The 16,082-nt window shown below is 36.4% G+C and overlaps 1 protein-coding gene across 1 annotated transcript; it reads left to right on the top strand.

The window, feature by feature from the left end:
- Nucleotides 1-233: 233 nt before the first annotated feature.
- On the top strand, nt 234-12,179 carry LOC114457735 (osteopetrosis-associated transmembrane protein 1-like). The gene is made up of 6 exons (XM_028439770.1): nt 234-455; nt 4,610-4,724; nt 6,293-6,390; nt 6,469-6,579; nt 7,854-8,019; nt 11,241-12,179. Exons 1-6 carry the CDS (start codon nt 243-245, stop codon nt 11,294-11,296), a joined length of 759 nt encoding a protein of 252 aa, XP_028295571.1. The 5' UTR covers nt 234-242; the 3' UTR covers nt 11,297-12,179.
- The last annotated feature ends 3,903 nt before the right edge of the window (nt 12,180-16,082 follow it).

Raw genomic sequence — 16,082 nt, 5'->3', positions numbered from 1 at the left:
AATGGAGTTTCAATGTTGTCAAAGCCCATCTAGTTGAAAACCAAATCTCGCGATGTTTCCGCCTTTTGTCACATGATCGTTCTGGAACTAAATGAGGAAGTCACGTGTTTGCGGTGACAGCAGTGAGAAAACTAGCCCAGGATTCAACCATGTCTCAGCACAAAAACAGTTTATTGTTGGCTTTACTTACGCTAAACACTATTTATATGGTACAGGCGGACAGCCCGAATCCCGCACCAGATATGAGCTCTTTATTCTCCACCAGTCTGATGTCCTCATTCCCTGAAGACTTGGAGATTAGCGGCTACTGCAAGGAGCTTCTGTTCTTTTTCAAACAGCGGTATGTGACCTTCGTGGACTGCCTGATTCTTGCAGCCCGACCCGTCAAAGTGTGTCAGAACTGTTCCTCCAGCTACAGCAGGCTCCAGGACATCTACAGGAACATCTCAGACCAGGTAGGACTGAGCTTTCGGTTTATCTCCCATCAGACACTCCGTTCGACTCCATTAGACCTCAGTAGGTGTGCTGTGGTATCTGTCACCTCGACGTGAGTAACAGAACTTGTAATGACTAGGTCTGGGCGATTTGGACCAAAACTCCTATCTCGATATTTTTTCTCAAAATGTCGATATACGATATACATCTTGATAATTTCAATTCAAATAATGTTTTACCAGAAATACAAATCTGAGGTTAAATTTGTTCAGACAAAATTCCACGCAAGCACATTTATTAACAAACAGCTGCCAGACAGCACGTGTGAGTGAGTTCCGCGATGTGGTTTGTTAAGGACACACTCAGGAAACCATCTCACTGAGCTTTTCATGCTGTTCTGAGGAGTAGCTAAAGCTGCAGCTCCTGAAACGAGCATTTTGATAAACAACTTCTGATGAACTACGGCCGGGCCGCGGAACGTCACCGGGCCGAATAGCACGTACCACGTTCCCGAGAATTCAGTCAAATGACTCGGTTCTGCCGAGTATAACAAATCAAATTGTGCGATGTGAAATGGTTATCTTGAATTGCCTTTTAAACGATATATCACACGATTACGTATGTTCCGATACATTTAGAAATAACCATAAAGGGGGTGAGGGGGGGGAGACTAGAGGCTGTTGACATCCGATTGTAGAATATCCATGTCAAATTACAACCCGATTCAACAAGCATTAACGGAGGAGTAGTCATTTTGAAAAATATTATATTATATTAAAATATTCATATATTGGTATGTGTCAATGATTTGGTACCACCAACTGTCATAATCGTAATCTGTTAAATTACCTTTAAAACGATATGTCACACGACTATGTTCCCATAAATTTGGAAATTACTGGAAAAGGGCTCCGAGCATCTCCTCATATTCACTCATAGAGTAAAACTGCATTCCGATCTAACGAGAACTAACGGAGGAGTAGTTATTTGAAAAATGCGGGACACGTACGGGGTAATGGACCCCATTTATATATTGGTATGTGCCAATGATTCAGTACCACCAACCATCGTAATATTTGACTTGCAAATAAATGAGAAATTGACTTTGGTTTTTTTCGTTTCTTTTGGGGCCCCAAATCGAAAAATCGGGCTCTAAGCTTCATAGATTATATCTACTAACATTTCAGCCCGATCCGTTCATGAATAACAGAGGAGTAGTGATTTTAACTCGTGTACACAACAACAACAACAACAAAGTGAGAGAAGTCTTGAGTCCGGTATCCCGGCCTATAATGAAAAAAGGTATCATAAATATATATCTATATATATATATGCATATTTTCGTCACCAGCTTTTCTTTACAATACTTGCTTAGTTTTCAAACTCTAATCATTTAAGTTGTAAACACTCTTTAGGGCACTGTTTTTCAACCTTGGGGTCGTGACCCCATGAGGGGTCACCTGGAATATAAATGAGGTTGTCTGAAATGTCTAGTAATTGATTAAAAAGTAATTACGGATTGAAAAAAAAAAAGAAAAAAAAATATATATATATATATAACTAAATTCTTATTATTAAATCTATATATTCTTATCTATTAATCTATATATTAAATTATTCTTGAAATTGCTACAAGATGACTATTGTTGTAATTAGTGCTATATAAAATTTATTTGAATTGAATCATTATTAAATATTTTTTAGAATTAAAACAACATACAATTTTAAACACTGTATTCTATACTTTCACTTTCTCAAATATAAATGTACTTCAAATAAAGTATATGCAGTGTAAAAATATCTGAGCTGGCACAATTTGTCTTTAATCTTGGCTACTTTGTATTTGTAACACAGAATAACAAACATGATGAAAAAAAAAAAAATTATTATTATTATTATTATTATAAAAAACATGATCTGATAATCGATCGTGCGAAAAAATATCGTGATATATCGCCATATCGAGATATCATCACACTCCTAATCTAAACTGCTTGTTCATCACCACACAATAAAAAACACACTTCGATCACAGGATATTTAACGTGACCAGTAGTTGAACCGTAACACGTAGTGTTAGAGTTTGAGTGAAGTTGGACATATTTTTCCATTTGTCACATTTTCTAGACATTCAGTCACCCGTTTTCCAGTGAAAAATAGCATGACGTAAATGCGTGATTGTTCCAAAACATTAATGTCAGGCTTTTCTGGGTCACATGTCATATTTTAAATAAATGGAAAAACATTTGTTTTGTTTTTTTCTTTTCAGAACACAGATTCCAAATTTTCCGTTAGTTTTCCACGATTATAATTGAGTTCCTAACTTTTTACTCTACTTGGTGATGATGAGTTTTTCCACAGCATTCTGTTGAATGGTTTTGGATGAAGATCAAGGTAAAATTTTGTAACTCTGGCAATATTTAGTGTTTTTAAGCTTTGTATATGTATTTTACACCTTCAGGTTTGAATATTGAAATCCATTTCAGCAAATAATTTGGCTAATAATCTAACTGTAAGTCAGAAGTGCTGATGGAGACTCAGAGTCAGAAATACTTTATTTATCCCAAGGGGAAATCACAGGCTCGAGAAATAAACACTGTACTTTTTTTGTATGTATGTATCAGTGTGTTGTTATATAAAACCTGTATTAAAAACCGTGTTTAAAAAAAAGAATAAACACTAAAGAAAGAAAGAAAAAAATAAAACGCACATAATGAAGTAAAAGACTGTTAATGATTAAATAAGGATTGCAATGGTTTTTTTCCCTGTGTGTAACATCTGTGCTAAGTGGATTCATTTTATTGCATAAACAAATGCATGTTTAAATATAGTCAGAAATGACAACATTGTAAACACTAGTTGAAAGGTCAGGACTCCACATTAATCATATTTATCAGTAAGCATTATACAGACAATTATGTTAAATGCTCGATGCCTAGAGATGAGAAAAACAATCTTTACACCTGCATAATCCATTGCAGAGATGATTCAATTTAACACATTGTGTAAATTACAAGTATTCAGTATTCTCAGGGTGAAAGGTGGAGACATAAAGATAAATATCTTGGTCTGTGGATCAGATAAATGATGCTTTGAATGCTCAAAGCTTAATGGCAAGAGATTGAGAGGTAAAAAGAACACAATACGATTTAGTTTTGTGTTTATATCATTAATATGTAGTTCACATTAGCTGGTAGAAAATCATCAACTTAAAGTACGTCCAGTACGTATTAAAGGCTTATAAGAATATCAGGCAGGTACAGAGTGAAAGGAACAAACTGAACATGGAGAGAACAAAAAAAAGGTTAATGCCAGTAGTGAGTAGGGCTGAACGATTTTGGAAAATAATCGAATTGCGATTTTTTTTTTTTTCCTCAATATTGCGATTATTTTTTCAAGGGCCTCTTGTCCTGTATTTTTCAGCGAACATAAGCAATAAATCAATTTGTTTCATAATAAACAATTTCTGATTGATTTAAACTTTAAATAAATATAAAATATACATTTTAAAGCACAGATTACAACAATAAAGCAAACAAATCTGTGGCTTTACCTCTTCAGCATATCTAACTAACTTCAACGTTTCATGAAACAGGTGAACATGTGGACTGCACTTCTTAAACGCTGTCTGAACTTAACGGGACAGTCTATAAATAAATAAAATAAACAGAAAAAAAATAAATAAATAAAGCTTACTAATATCTGCTTTAACCAGTTGGACGGTTTTTAGGTAAATCATACTCCAACAAGCTTAAAATAAATTATTAGTGTAAAAAAAAAAACAAAAAAAAACTGCAGCCTTTGCGGTTAGAAAATTGCATTTTTAGACGTCGCGATAATATTGCAAATGTAATTAATCGTTCAGCCTTAGTAGTGAGGATAGTAGACGATTAAGAACGAGGAGGAACATTTATCCTCTGTGGAGTAAAACACTTAAAGGTTCAGGGTCATTTATAGTTTGTGAATATTATTTTAAAGTTTTCCTTCATAGCAGCACAAATATTTTCACTTAAGCCAAACAGTAAGCATGTTTATAAGGATACTTAATGGCCGTTTATTTCATAAGCTCGCTCTGACTCCACAGATCAGACCAGTGTATATTCTTTGTTTTAATGGTGATATGTTGATGTCTTTAATTTATTGTTTATTATAAGGGTTCATGTGTTTTTCTCAGGTGGGTCCTGGTAATGAAAGCTGCAGGGACAGCCTCCTGAGCTCCGATCGACTCATGGTGGTTTACCAGCTGTACAGCAACCTGCAGGACCTGTGGACCAGTTCTAACTGTGAGAGTAAGTCTGCTCCAAGACGGAGCAAATATCTCCCCCATTATTTCTGTGCATTTATATCCTATATTTGCACCACAGTTTGAAGATCCAGTCCAGCTTATGTGTTATCACACACTCTTTTCTATTAATATTGAAATGACTAGATTTTTTGATTATTTTTGTTTCCTTGGAAAAATCTGATAAATTCAACCAGAATGCTTTTTTTCATCTTTGAATGATAGGGAAGTAAATAAAAAAAAAAAAAGTTTTAACCATTCATCAATGTTATTTTTTTAATATATACCATATTTTTTGGTCCTTAAATCACAAGAAATTGGCTTTTTTCCTGGAAAATCCACTCATAAATCGCTCTTGCCGAAGTTGCATGACAAAATGTCATAATTGCCAATAGCATTTTCCCTTTTTTTTTTGTGAATTCTTACAAGCGTCACTGCTTATAATATTTACTGTATATCAGTCAATTTTCAGCTTTTTATGGTCGTGCTGCTCCTAGTTTGATTGATTGATTGATTGTTTATTCCAAGTTCAATGTACATTACATATACACATGATTCTTTTCAAACTAACATAATTTCATAATTTTCATAATTTTCATCCCTATAAATGTCATAATTCATATCAGTTGTTGCTTCCTTTCACAAAACAATGAACATAACAGATAAACAGTTTGCATGCACGAAACAGACATATGCACATACACATTTCTACAGTATGTATACACATAAATATACAGAAAGATTTGTTACTAACAATGGTAAGTACTTTAGTAGATCACAATCTATTGTCAAGCTCTTATATGTAACAGTTTTATTTTTATTTTTATTCACATCATTCTTATACTAAGAACACCACCTACATTGTTCACCCAGATACACCCTTTACCTTTATAGTCTATACATAAAAAAAAGCAACCTATACCGCGGAAGGTACGGTATTTACAAGCACATATTGTATACACCTAAACATAAATGCACACTTATCGCTATAACAGAGGTTCCCAACCTTTTTCGGGTCGTGACCCCATTTTGATATCATACATTTCTGGCGACCCCAGGGATATTTATCTTTTTTCTTCTAAAATTAGTTTTTGATCACGTTTATTAAACTGTGTTACAAATACAGAGTAGGTGAACTAGATTTATATTTGAGTAAGTTTAAGTATAGAATACAGTTTTTTGACATTTATTGTGTATGTGATTTGTTAATTAGAAAAATGATAATAATTTAGAAATATAATTTCAATCAGTATATATCTTTTTTTTCTTCCATTTTTATTTATTTATTTATTTATTTTTACCAATTCCTAGACATTTCAGGTAACCTTATTTTATTTTTTTATTTATTTATTTATTTTTTTTAAAAAGAAAAAATCCAGGTGACTCCACATGGGGTGACGACCCCCAGGTTGAAAAACACTGCAACGTTAATGAAGGGATAATCTGTGTTATTCATTTGTATTACTCAATAACTATGGCTGTAGTGTATGTATTTTATGCAACAACAGGGTATTTAATCAAGCAAGCATCTTTGTGATTGTGAAGAATTATGATATTTTTTCATGTGTTTTTCAGAGTGTATCAATAATCGCTCCCACAGCCTGACGAATGACACCCTGAACTTCCTGAGCACCCTCAATCAAACCCTCACTTGCTTTGAGAAGTATCAACTGGTACGTCATGAACCAAACATGCATCTCTTTGCATTTCGTGGGTTTGTTTACAGAACGTGTCGACTGTTTTCCACACAGGGGAATCACACTGAACTGTGCAAAAGTTGTAAGAAGATGTACGGCGATGTGAACAAGCTGTACGGCCGAATGGAGAAGAATGACACCATGTGCATCGACCTCGAGGACGCCGTACGTGTGACACACGAAACAGACACAGGAAGGATGGGAATAACCTGGTCATCTCTTTATTATGCCATCTGTTAGTTCTGTTGGGTGTTAAAACACAATTAAACCATGTCACATGTGGGTCTGCACAGCTGGAGGCAGAAACCCAATAATCTCCTAATTTTGTGGCAGATGCCACAGCCATTGTCAGGAGTAACTAGTTATTTTTGTAATACATTACAGTAATATATTCCTTTTTGAAGTAACTCAGTAATTTAACTCATTACAAAAGTGAAACGTGGTAATATACAAGTTACATGTATATTTAATTTAAGTGCATATTTGCTTTGTTTTCTCACCGTTTGTAATTATTTGAGGAAAAAAATGATGATTATTATTGTTAAATATAACTTATGGGGAACAAAAAAGAGCTTTTTGCTCCTGAAACAGCAGAAGTATTTGAAACAAAACTTAGACCGATGTTATTCAAACACAATCAGTGTGATATAATTAATGTTCTGGACCAAAAGTAACTCAAAGAAGTGTAACTCAGTTAGATAAACAAAAAAAACAGTAATATTGTAATACAAATATATTACATTTTTATCCCAGTAACTGGTAGTAATATAAATATATTACAAGTTTAGAGTAACTTACCCAACACTGATCAAGTCCTACCACTAACGTATATCTGATACTTCAGCTATGTGAACATTTAGCTGCAGAAATGTCCTGCTTTTAAGCACAAAGTAAAAAGCTGCATCTTCTGTGCCTTCAAAATAAAGTGCATAATACAGACATTCACTAGGCTTAGTTTGCAGCATTATTGGTACATGTGTTTGCAGGTTTTTATTATACGTCTGGATTTTGAAGCTAAATAGTAAAACTTAACTAGTTCAACTTAAGTTCTCGGGCTTGTTAAAACTGCGCTACAATCCAATGTGATCCACTTCAACAGCTCTGCCTCAACTCAATTATCATAAATATGAAATTATCACGAGACTCAAACTTCTTTTTTTTATCAAGTTGACATTTTAGTCACATTTTTTCACATGATAAAAACCACTACAGCATTTTTTTTATAGTTCGATGGTGTCATAGAGAATATGGATTTGGATTAAAACTTCTTCTAATGGTATTGTTTGTTAGTATTTTTGATTGTTCCTGGTAAAGCTCCATTATTTGTAGTTTCGAACACACCTCCATGAAGTTTTGAGGCGACTGAGTCTGTGGTGAGCGTGTCCTCTCGTTCTAATGAGCTGAAGTTGTTGTTATTTTTTGCCGCTGCCAATTTTCAGATGAACATGACCCGCAGACTCTGGAGCAAGAACTTCAATTGTTCGCTCCCACGTGACGAGACGGTGCCTGTCCTCGCCGTCTCCAGCTTCATGCTCTTTCTGCCCGTCATCTTCTACTTGAGCAGCTTCCTTCACTCGGAACAAAAGAAACGCAAGCTCATACACCGTGAGTAACCAGCTTAATTCGCCTATTGTCACACACAGAGAGATTTTTTGACGGCCTTTCTGGGGTTCAGGGATCTTTGTGGAGGGACGACTTGACTGACTGTGATATCCAGGTCTGGGTCTGGGTCCGTGATGAGGCTTTAGGGATTCTCTTTTTGTTTGTGGGGGGGGGGATGAATGATGGTTGTCGTGAAGTATTTGAGGGCGTTCAACAGGACTTAAGAAACATTTGTAAGACGCTGACTGTGGGGAACTCCAACAACAACAAACGCTTTGAGATGGTGCGACGGTACACATAAGACTCCCTCCCACCAACATGCTATTGTCATGTAAGAATGATTTCAAGGGTTGTTGCTGGTCACGAAACACGTATTCCTATACCAGGTTCATTGTTGGATCGCTATTCTATTAAAGCTGCTGGAGATGGAATATTTTCTGTCAGATAAATCTATAGCTTTGGCCTCATGGATCAATAAACACAAGATCATTTTCTTGAAGAAAAGGTGTGAAAGGTTGAAATTGCCGTTCAAAATTATTCGGTTTTACGGATACATAGAAATGTTTTTACTTCATTCTTTCCGCAATTTCTACAGGACTCCACATCCCACAATGCAGTGCGCAAAACTTTTCCGACAATGGCACACTCCGATGTCACGGTCTGAGTTTACCTTGTGCTGAGATCGATTATGGGCATGCGCACTACCGGAAAATGAATTTATGCTACTTCCGCTAAGCTTTTTTCTACTTCCGCCGTGCTGAGATTAAAAGTTTAATTTCAAAGATAATGTTATTTGACGAGTGCTGAATAACTCCTTTTCTTGGGGAAAAATGTACAACTGCTCAATATACGAGGCCGGAGAAATGTGTTTTATGATGTATTATATGCAGTTTTTTATTATTACATGTATTGAGTTTGTATTAAAAAAATGTTTTATAATCTATTCAATGCAGTTTTTTTAATAATTACTTGTATTCTGTTCGAATAAAAATAAAGCACATGCTGGAAAAAACATAATTATAATATACATTGCAGTAAATAACAGTTAATCTAATGTAACTTTATTTTTTCAAAGCAGTATAATCCAGCACGGGTACATCCCAGTTCGTAGCAGTCACGTACTCAGATTTTAAGAGAATCTCAGCACGGAGGGAAACTCAGACCGTGACACCGTACTGTAAACTACAAACTCAATGAGTGCATACTGTCTGCTATATACTATAAGTATGGTTAGGGTGAAGGCTCCCACTGAAGTATACTTCCAAGTTTCCCCAGATGCATTCCGACCCTGAAGCACACAGAGGCTAAATATCTGTTTATTCTCTCCTTTGAAAGTTCTGAAAGCATTTTAAGCGAGAAAGTGACCAAGTACAGTAGAACAAGGCTGTCAAACTCATTTTAGTTCAGGGGCCAAACACGGAGCAGTTTGACCTCAAGTGTGCGACAGATTTTATGCGGGAAAATTAGTAATTTCAACATAATTGTGCCCTGGTTTTGACTTCTACGTATACATAAAATACTAAATATGTAAGAAACAGACAATATCCAAACAATAAGTGACAGATATCAGTCCCAACAGGAACTTCACTTTAAATTTCCTAGATTTAGTGACCAAATTTCTATTTAATTAAGGGGAATATTATGTAATCATTTTAGGAAAATTGAAGGGTTTTGTAAGAATTTTGAGTTTTTCAACAGTTTAACCTTAAAAATGAAAATAGCGCAATATAAGCAGCAGCACTGTTGAGTTTAACTCATTCAGTGCCAGCCATTCTCAGATTTTCTACCCCCCTCAGTGCCAGCCGTTTTTGAGCATTTTGACTGATTTTAAAGACCCCCAGAATATTTTCTACTATGACTATCTGAAATCAGATTCTGAAAGATTGAAGCCTCGACTTTCATCAAAAAATTGTTTTATTTCTGGCTCGTTTTGTTCTTTTGTAATCAGCCGTTGAATAGAGCAAGTTTTACACAAATCAGAGCAAAAAGCTGAGAAAAAAGCCTTTTTCTAAAAAAAAAAAAAACCCTGTCAGTGACTTTAAAGCTATTTTTTTTTTTTTGCTTTAGTGACATCTATAACATCTGAACATCGTTTCCTTATATAAAACACAAAAAAAACACAGACCGGGCTTTTGATGGCAAAATTCTTATTTTGCTATCTGGGTCAGAGTTGAATATATTTCTTATTGTATTTTGGCGTTCCTCCAACTTTCTCTCCCGTCAGTCTGTACACACACAACTTCCTCTCCCTCCCGGACATACAGAGTGTCACTGCTTACCCCGTTTTTTTATGGTTTTATCTCACAATCGCCACATCATCCATGAATTCCACACTTGCTCTGGTCGGAGTGTGCGCAGCTGGGAACGTCAACCCTGTACGTAGCGCGATTTTCTGTCTGATAAACGCCTTTCCTCTCTCCCTCTGAGCTGTGATGAGCATGGATGATCTCTCATCCAAATGTGCGCTGCTACCTCCTACATGTCACCTATTATTTTGCTATCTGGCTCACAGCCTGGGGATATTTTGTGACGAGTTATCTTGTCAATGGCACTGAGCATTTGGATTTGAAATGACGAGATATCTCGTCAATGGCACTGAGTGAGTTAATTTGATTATTTTTTTCTCTCTCATTTTTTTACTTTCTTCCATGGGCCGAATTTGGCACCCGGGGACATGAGTTTGACAAATGGGGAGTAGGACATCAACATGTGCTCATTTCATCAATAAAACTCACGGAAACACATTTCATGCCAACATTTCAGGGTTTTTCGGAGACCCGCCATTCATTGTGCTACTGACCAAACTTCAAAACAAGAGCCTTATTTACAAAAGCGTTAAAAAATAGTGGAGGACAAGAAGAGATGATTTTGTTTTGAAAAGGGGAAGTTTAATTTTTTTTTTTTTTTTTAGCTTGAAGCTGGTCCCAGGACCATTTTACGTTCCGCTCGCAATGCATCATGGGGTGGTTGAGTATGGCTAGTGTGCCCATCGTGCTTACTTAAAAAATATCTCGATATAGTATACTGTACATCTGGTTATTTCTCACATACTCAATCTTTCCATGCTATCTAATGGGAACACAAACTTAGTACAAGTGGTACGTTAGTATGTGATTTCAAACACAGCCAATGTCAATAAACAGACCTTTTAAATAGTATATATAGAATATATTATTTATTTATTTTTTATTTTTCCCATTTCTGCTTTCTATCTTTCTCTTCAGCCAACCGAGCCAGGTCCTACACCAGGCTGATGAACATACAGGACAAACAGAGCTGAGGACACAGTTGTCTGAACCCCAGAACATTTCCCTCCGCTCTGCGTCATCGTGCCTTAGCTGTGATTGACCTCCATGAGCACTCTGAAGAAGCCTGCTCTGCTGTTCTCAGGCTGAACTTTTACTTCGATGCTTTGAAGGAACAAAACGAAGACTGAAGATGAAATGCATTTGAGTTTTTGTCATGTTTTTAGCAGGTTGTGGGCACATTTACGACCATTAGAACTTACTTTGACTAAAAATACAGGTGATAGTTTGGGGACACATAAAGATAGGCCAAAATGCAAGCATATACTGTACACCCTCCACCCACCCCCAAAAAACAAAACAAAAAAATCCAAAAATAATGATACTGTTTGTTGAGCTGAAACTTATTTAATGGATGTTTTTACAAACAGGGCATGGGCTTGAATCATCTAATCTGATGGTTTTGCACGTGTTGCACAATAGGAGCACCTGCCTCGCCCTCCTCATTAACGACCACTGGGGTGTCCAGTGTATTTGTCTTGAAACCAGAGAGTGTGTGACTTGAATGTTTTGTGTGTTGTGCTCTATTTATGGATTGAGAAATGGGTTTCTAGCTCTAATGTATGTCCAGAGAAGAGCTCCAAAAAGAAGCACTTGATGTCCATTAGTGGTGACATGTATCTGCTCTTACATAATGTAAGAGCACTCCACAGTCCTCACACTGTGATGTTACCTGCTTCCTTGTCACTTTTTTTTTGTGCTTGCAAAAAGCTTTTAATGCACTCGCTGTTTTCCTGATGTTAACTTACTTTGTTAAAGGTTTGTGACTCCTTCCACAGGGATGAATGCAGACTGGATGAATTTACTATGAAAGAAAATTAAAGAAAATCTGTATCTCGAATGCCCAGGATGAAATAAATGATCTGCTCAACATCTTTGCAAACTGAATTGGTTTAGATCACCTCTATTTTCATACTTATGATATGATCATAAACAGTAAATAATGAACAATGGTAAGTTATGCAGAGACATAAGACGGAATGTTTTCTGAATGACATATGAGGTATGATTTCTGCATTAGATGCCAGATTTTCCCAACAATGTTTTGAATTATAGTGTCATTGAAATTGGAGTGGAGGAACAAAGTGTTTGTGAACAGAGTCCTTACTCGAAACCGGTTTTAAGTCCACATTTGAAGGTCTTGGTCTTGAGCATTTTTACCCGGTCTTGTCTCGGTTTGGCCAGACACTGGATTTTCCGTCAAAACCGGCACTGATCTGATGTTCTATAATTTAAGTAATATGTCAAGAAGAAGCATTTGGAACGGTTCCTGATAACTGGATCTAAAACATTAATATATTATACAATATTTCTAATGCATCTAAACACTCTCTTTAGGCCTCACTCACCTGACAAACATTAGACATTTAAAATAAATCTGGGTTTATCAGTGGCTTTGTACTGAGCCTCTAAAGGGACTTAGGAAGAAAAAAGTATCTGCTGCGCATGAGAAAGTATCTGGTGCTCAAAAAAACACCTTCTCAGTGAAGACAATACAGTGAATGAAATTCTATACAGTTAAAATGATATAGAACACTGTTTGATTTGATTTATATTGATCATGTAAATGGCAACTTAAAAACAGTTTCAAATAAAATAAAAATAAATTGAGGTCAATAAATAAAACAGTATCTTGCATCTTGAACTTCTTATGCATCTCAGTTTATTCTGATTTTTTTTAGTTAATGTATTTGAAAGGCTGCAAAAAGTAACTTGAATTTGATAACACATGATCATGTGGTCAACACATGCTAATTGCTCATTTCTTGCCACACATAAAACATGCATATTTAACCAGCACATTGGCGGTTAAATGAATCTGTCCCCACACAATTAAAATCTCCATTTTCTTCCCGAATAGTGTTTTTGTTAGTTTAATTTTCTTACCAGGGATTTAAAACTAAAAATTAGCCTCAGGTGCAGGAAAGTTGATGGTCTGTAGATGTAACAGGAGGTGAAGTAGGAAGATGACCGAGTCATTGCACAATGTGATTTATTTTAGATTAACAAATTGTTATATTTGTATTTTATTTGTCATTAATCATTAATAGCCTCTGTAAAAAATTAACTATTTATTTCAGTATTTTTTGATGCTATAGGGAGCCATTGCATGAGCCACATGAGGCTCCAGAGCCGCAGGTTGCAGACCCCTGCTTTCGGGGCTCCGTAGCTTCAAAATATCTGCAAGAATGTATTATCTGCAAGAATTACAGTAAGTTGAACAAAGAAAATATTTGAGATATTTGTATGTTGTGCTTCTAAAGAGTCGCAGACATCATGTTTTTTTGTGTATTTAAAAGAAAACAAAAAAAAAAGAGAGCTCCTTAACTGATTAACCTTAATGTGGTTTAAAAAGTCTTTGTCTTGTTTTGGTCTTGATGCATTCTGTCTCGTGGGCAAGTCTTGGTCTTGGATAGTGTGGTCTTCTCTGTCACTTCTTGGAAGCTGCATGCTCCTTGATAAAATGTAACTCCTGCTATTTTAAAATTGTGCTTTCCTAACAAAACAGTAAAAAAAAAATCAGAGTCGTTGATGACAAATGTTGGCAGGGTAGCGAAGCAGCCTCACATCGAGAGGATTGTGAGCTTCTTACACCTTTGGCCCCGATTATGATTATTTTGGGTTTATTTATGAGATTGAGCGTATATACAGTATGTGTATATGTGACTGGCAACCTGTTCAGGGTTAGTGCACCATGCACTCTGATGTGTTGAGAATAGACCAGGATAGGTCAGCATTAGAGAATATTCTAAGGTGTACATGACCCTTGCATTGGTCTGACGATGAAGGCCAACTAAAGGGTCTTCATCAATGGCAGTGGAGCAACATTACTCCTGAAAAGCACAATGTGGTGAGAGCTGATTCCGCATTAATGGCCCTTGTTCTCGGGTTACGTGGTCTTGTGTTTCTCGCAGCAAATCTTTCCCCCCCTTTCGTCATTAGCAGCTAATCCAAACGTGGGATAAAGATACTTGGCCGAATAATCGCAGCAACACATCCGATAAACTCCTTTGGCTTTTTGGTCTTATGGAGCCCGGCCATTCTTGGTCATGGCTGGGCCCTAAGAGCCTTACGAGCAGGCAGAGTCATATGACCCGGAACACTCTTTGCTACGCTGCCGCACCAAAAAGTGTGTTGAGCGGCTCGTGTGCGGCGTGGCCCCTCGGAGCTCAGGCATCACAGCTTTGATTCCTGCTAAGCCTCATTTGAATTTCAGCAGCTGCTGAAAGTCAGGAAGAAATGGCTCCTGTTAAAATGGGCCCAGGGGCCACCACGTGAGGAGAAGACCGATGGAAAAGCCTCACATCCTTTGGATTGAGAGAATTAGTCCGAACAAATGTTAGCGTCAAGAAACTTGATTCATGCAGATGTATTTTTACCTGTTTGTTATATTTTCCACAGTTCATAAAACTATAGGAGAACCCTATGCCTGAGTAGATGGTGATCCAATGCTTACCTGCTATACTGTACAGTATGTATCCCACAAGCCATTGTGGCAGGACTTCAGTGGACCTCTAAGTTAAAATTAAAATGAAACTGTTTCGGCCCCCGCAGTGTGAAAAATGTTTGAAATTTTAAAAAAAATAAAAAATACTGTGAATGTTTTCATATGCATGTTGGAAATCATAATTGTAACCTTTTATTTTTAAAGTTAGCACTTCACATTTGTCAATAAACTAGCTCAATAGATTACACCCCACAACGCAATATGCACAACTGTAGCATCACATTACTCTTTCAGCACAACCAAGATAACTGACTCTTACCCATCCTTTCCATTGTCCTACCCTAACTCCCTCCTCCCTGTTCCTTTTATCCCTCACCAAGGTGCAGCACTGCCCTCTAAAAATAAATCTATTTATGTAATTTCAATAATAAAATATGCATTGTCATAAAATGATTGCATGATTTTTTTTAAAATATATAAATATATAATAAAGGTAGCATTTCTAACTACCATTTTGCATTATAATAATAATAGATCTAATTGATCAAATACATTTAAGTTAATCACTTCAAACCCTGTAAAAGCTGCGATTGCACATTACAGTTGAGCAATCCTAAGGTTGCTGTCTAGGAAAGTGTTTTTTTTTTCTCCTGTTGATAAATAAATGATGCACAGAGGGCAAATTCATGCTTGCCCCTCAGCGCAAGTTACCTTGAGACAAGGCCAGAGCATTTCCAACATGAAGGAGGTGCTCTTCACCCTGTTTGTGTTTCTGGCCTTCTGTTTTCATTTTTTTATTAAATATCATTTTTGTTAAATGGCACTTTTGCTGTTTTTCTTTCTTATTTTTTGGACAAGGTCACACACACGCACACACACGCACACACACACACACACACACACACACACACACACACACACACACACACAGCCTCTTCTAGACTAAAGGAAATCTCTTTACTTTCTGAATTTTTCTCCTACAATCATCCCCTATGGTCACATTTATTTCCTTCACTATCCAACATTTTTTTTTTTTTTGGAAGCAAATAGTCTCTTTCGTCATGCCAATATTAAGAAACTGTTAGTTAGGACTTAAATGTTACGCAACCCCCACCCCCACCTAAACTGTAAGCTGTCAGTTAGTTAACTGGCTGAAGGTCAGGCTTAGATTATGCACCTCTCAACCCCTGAGCAATGAATATGATGCTTTGTTGAACAAGTTGTAAACATATGCCTCTTTGAGAGAGTGTGTGTGTGTGGGGGGGGAATTAACACACACACACACACACACACTGAATGTCAGCGTGAATAGG

Source organism: Gouania willdenowi, chromosome 24, assembly GCF_900634775.1.
Source record: "Gouania willdenowi chromosome 24, fGouWil2.1, whole genome shotgun sequence".
Taxonomy (NCBI): Eukaryota; Metazoa; Chordata; class Actinopteri; order Blenniiformes; family Gobiesocidae; genus Gouania; species Gouania willdenowi.
The sequence above is the reverse complement of the archived record's forward strand: the minus strand, read 5'-3'. Positions and strand labels throughout refer to the sequence as shown.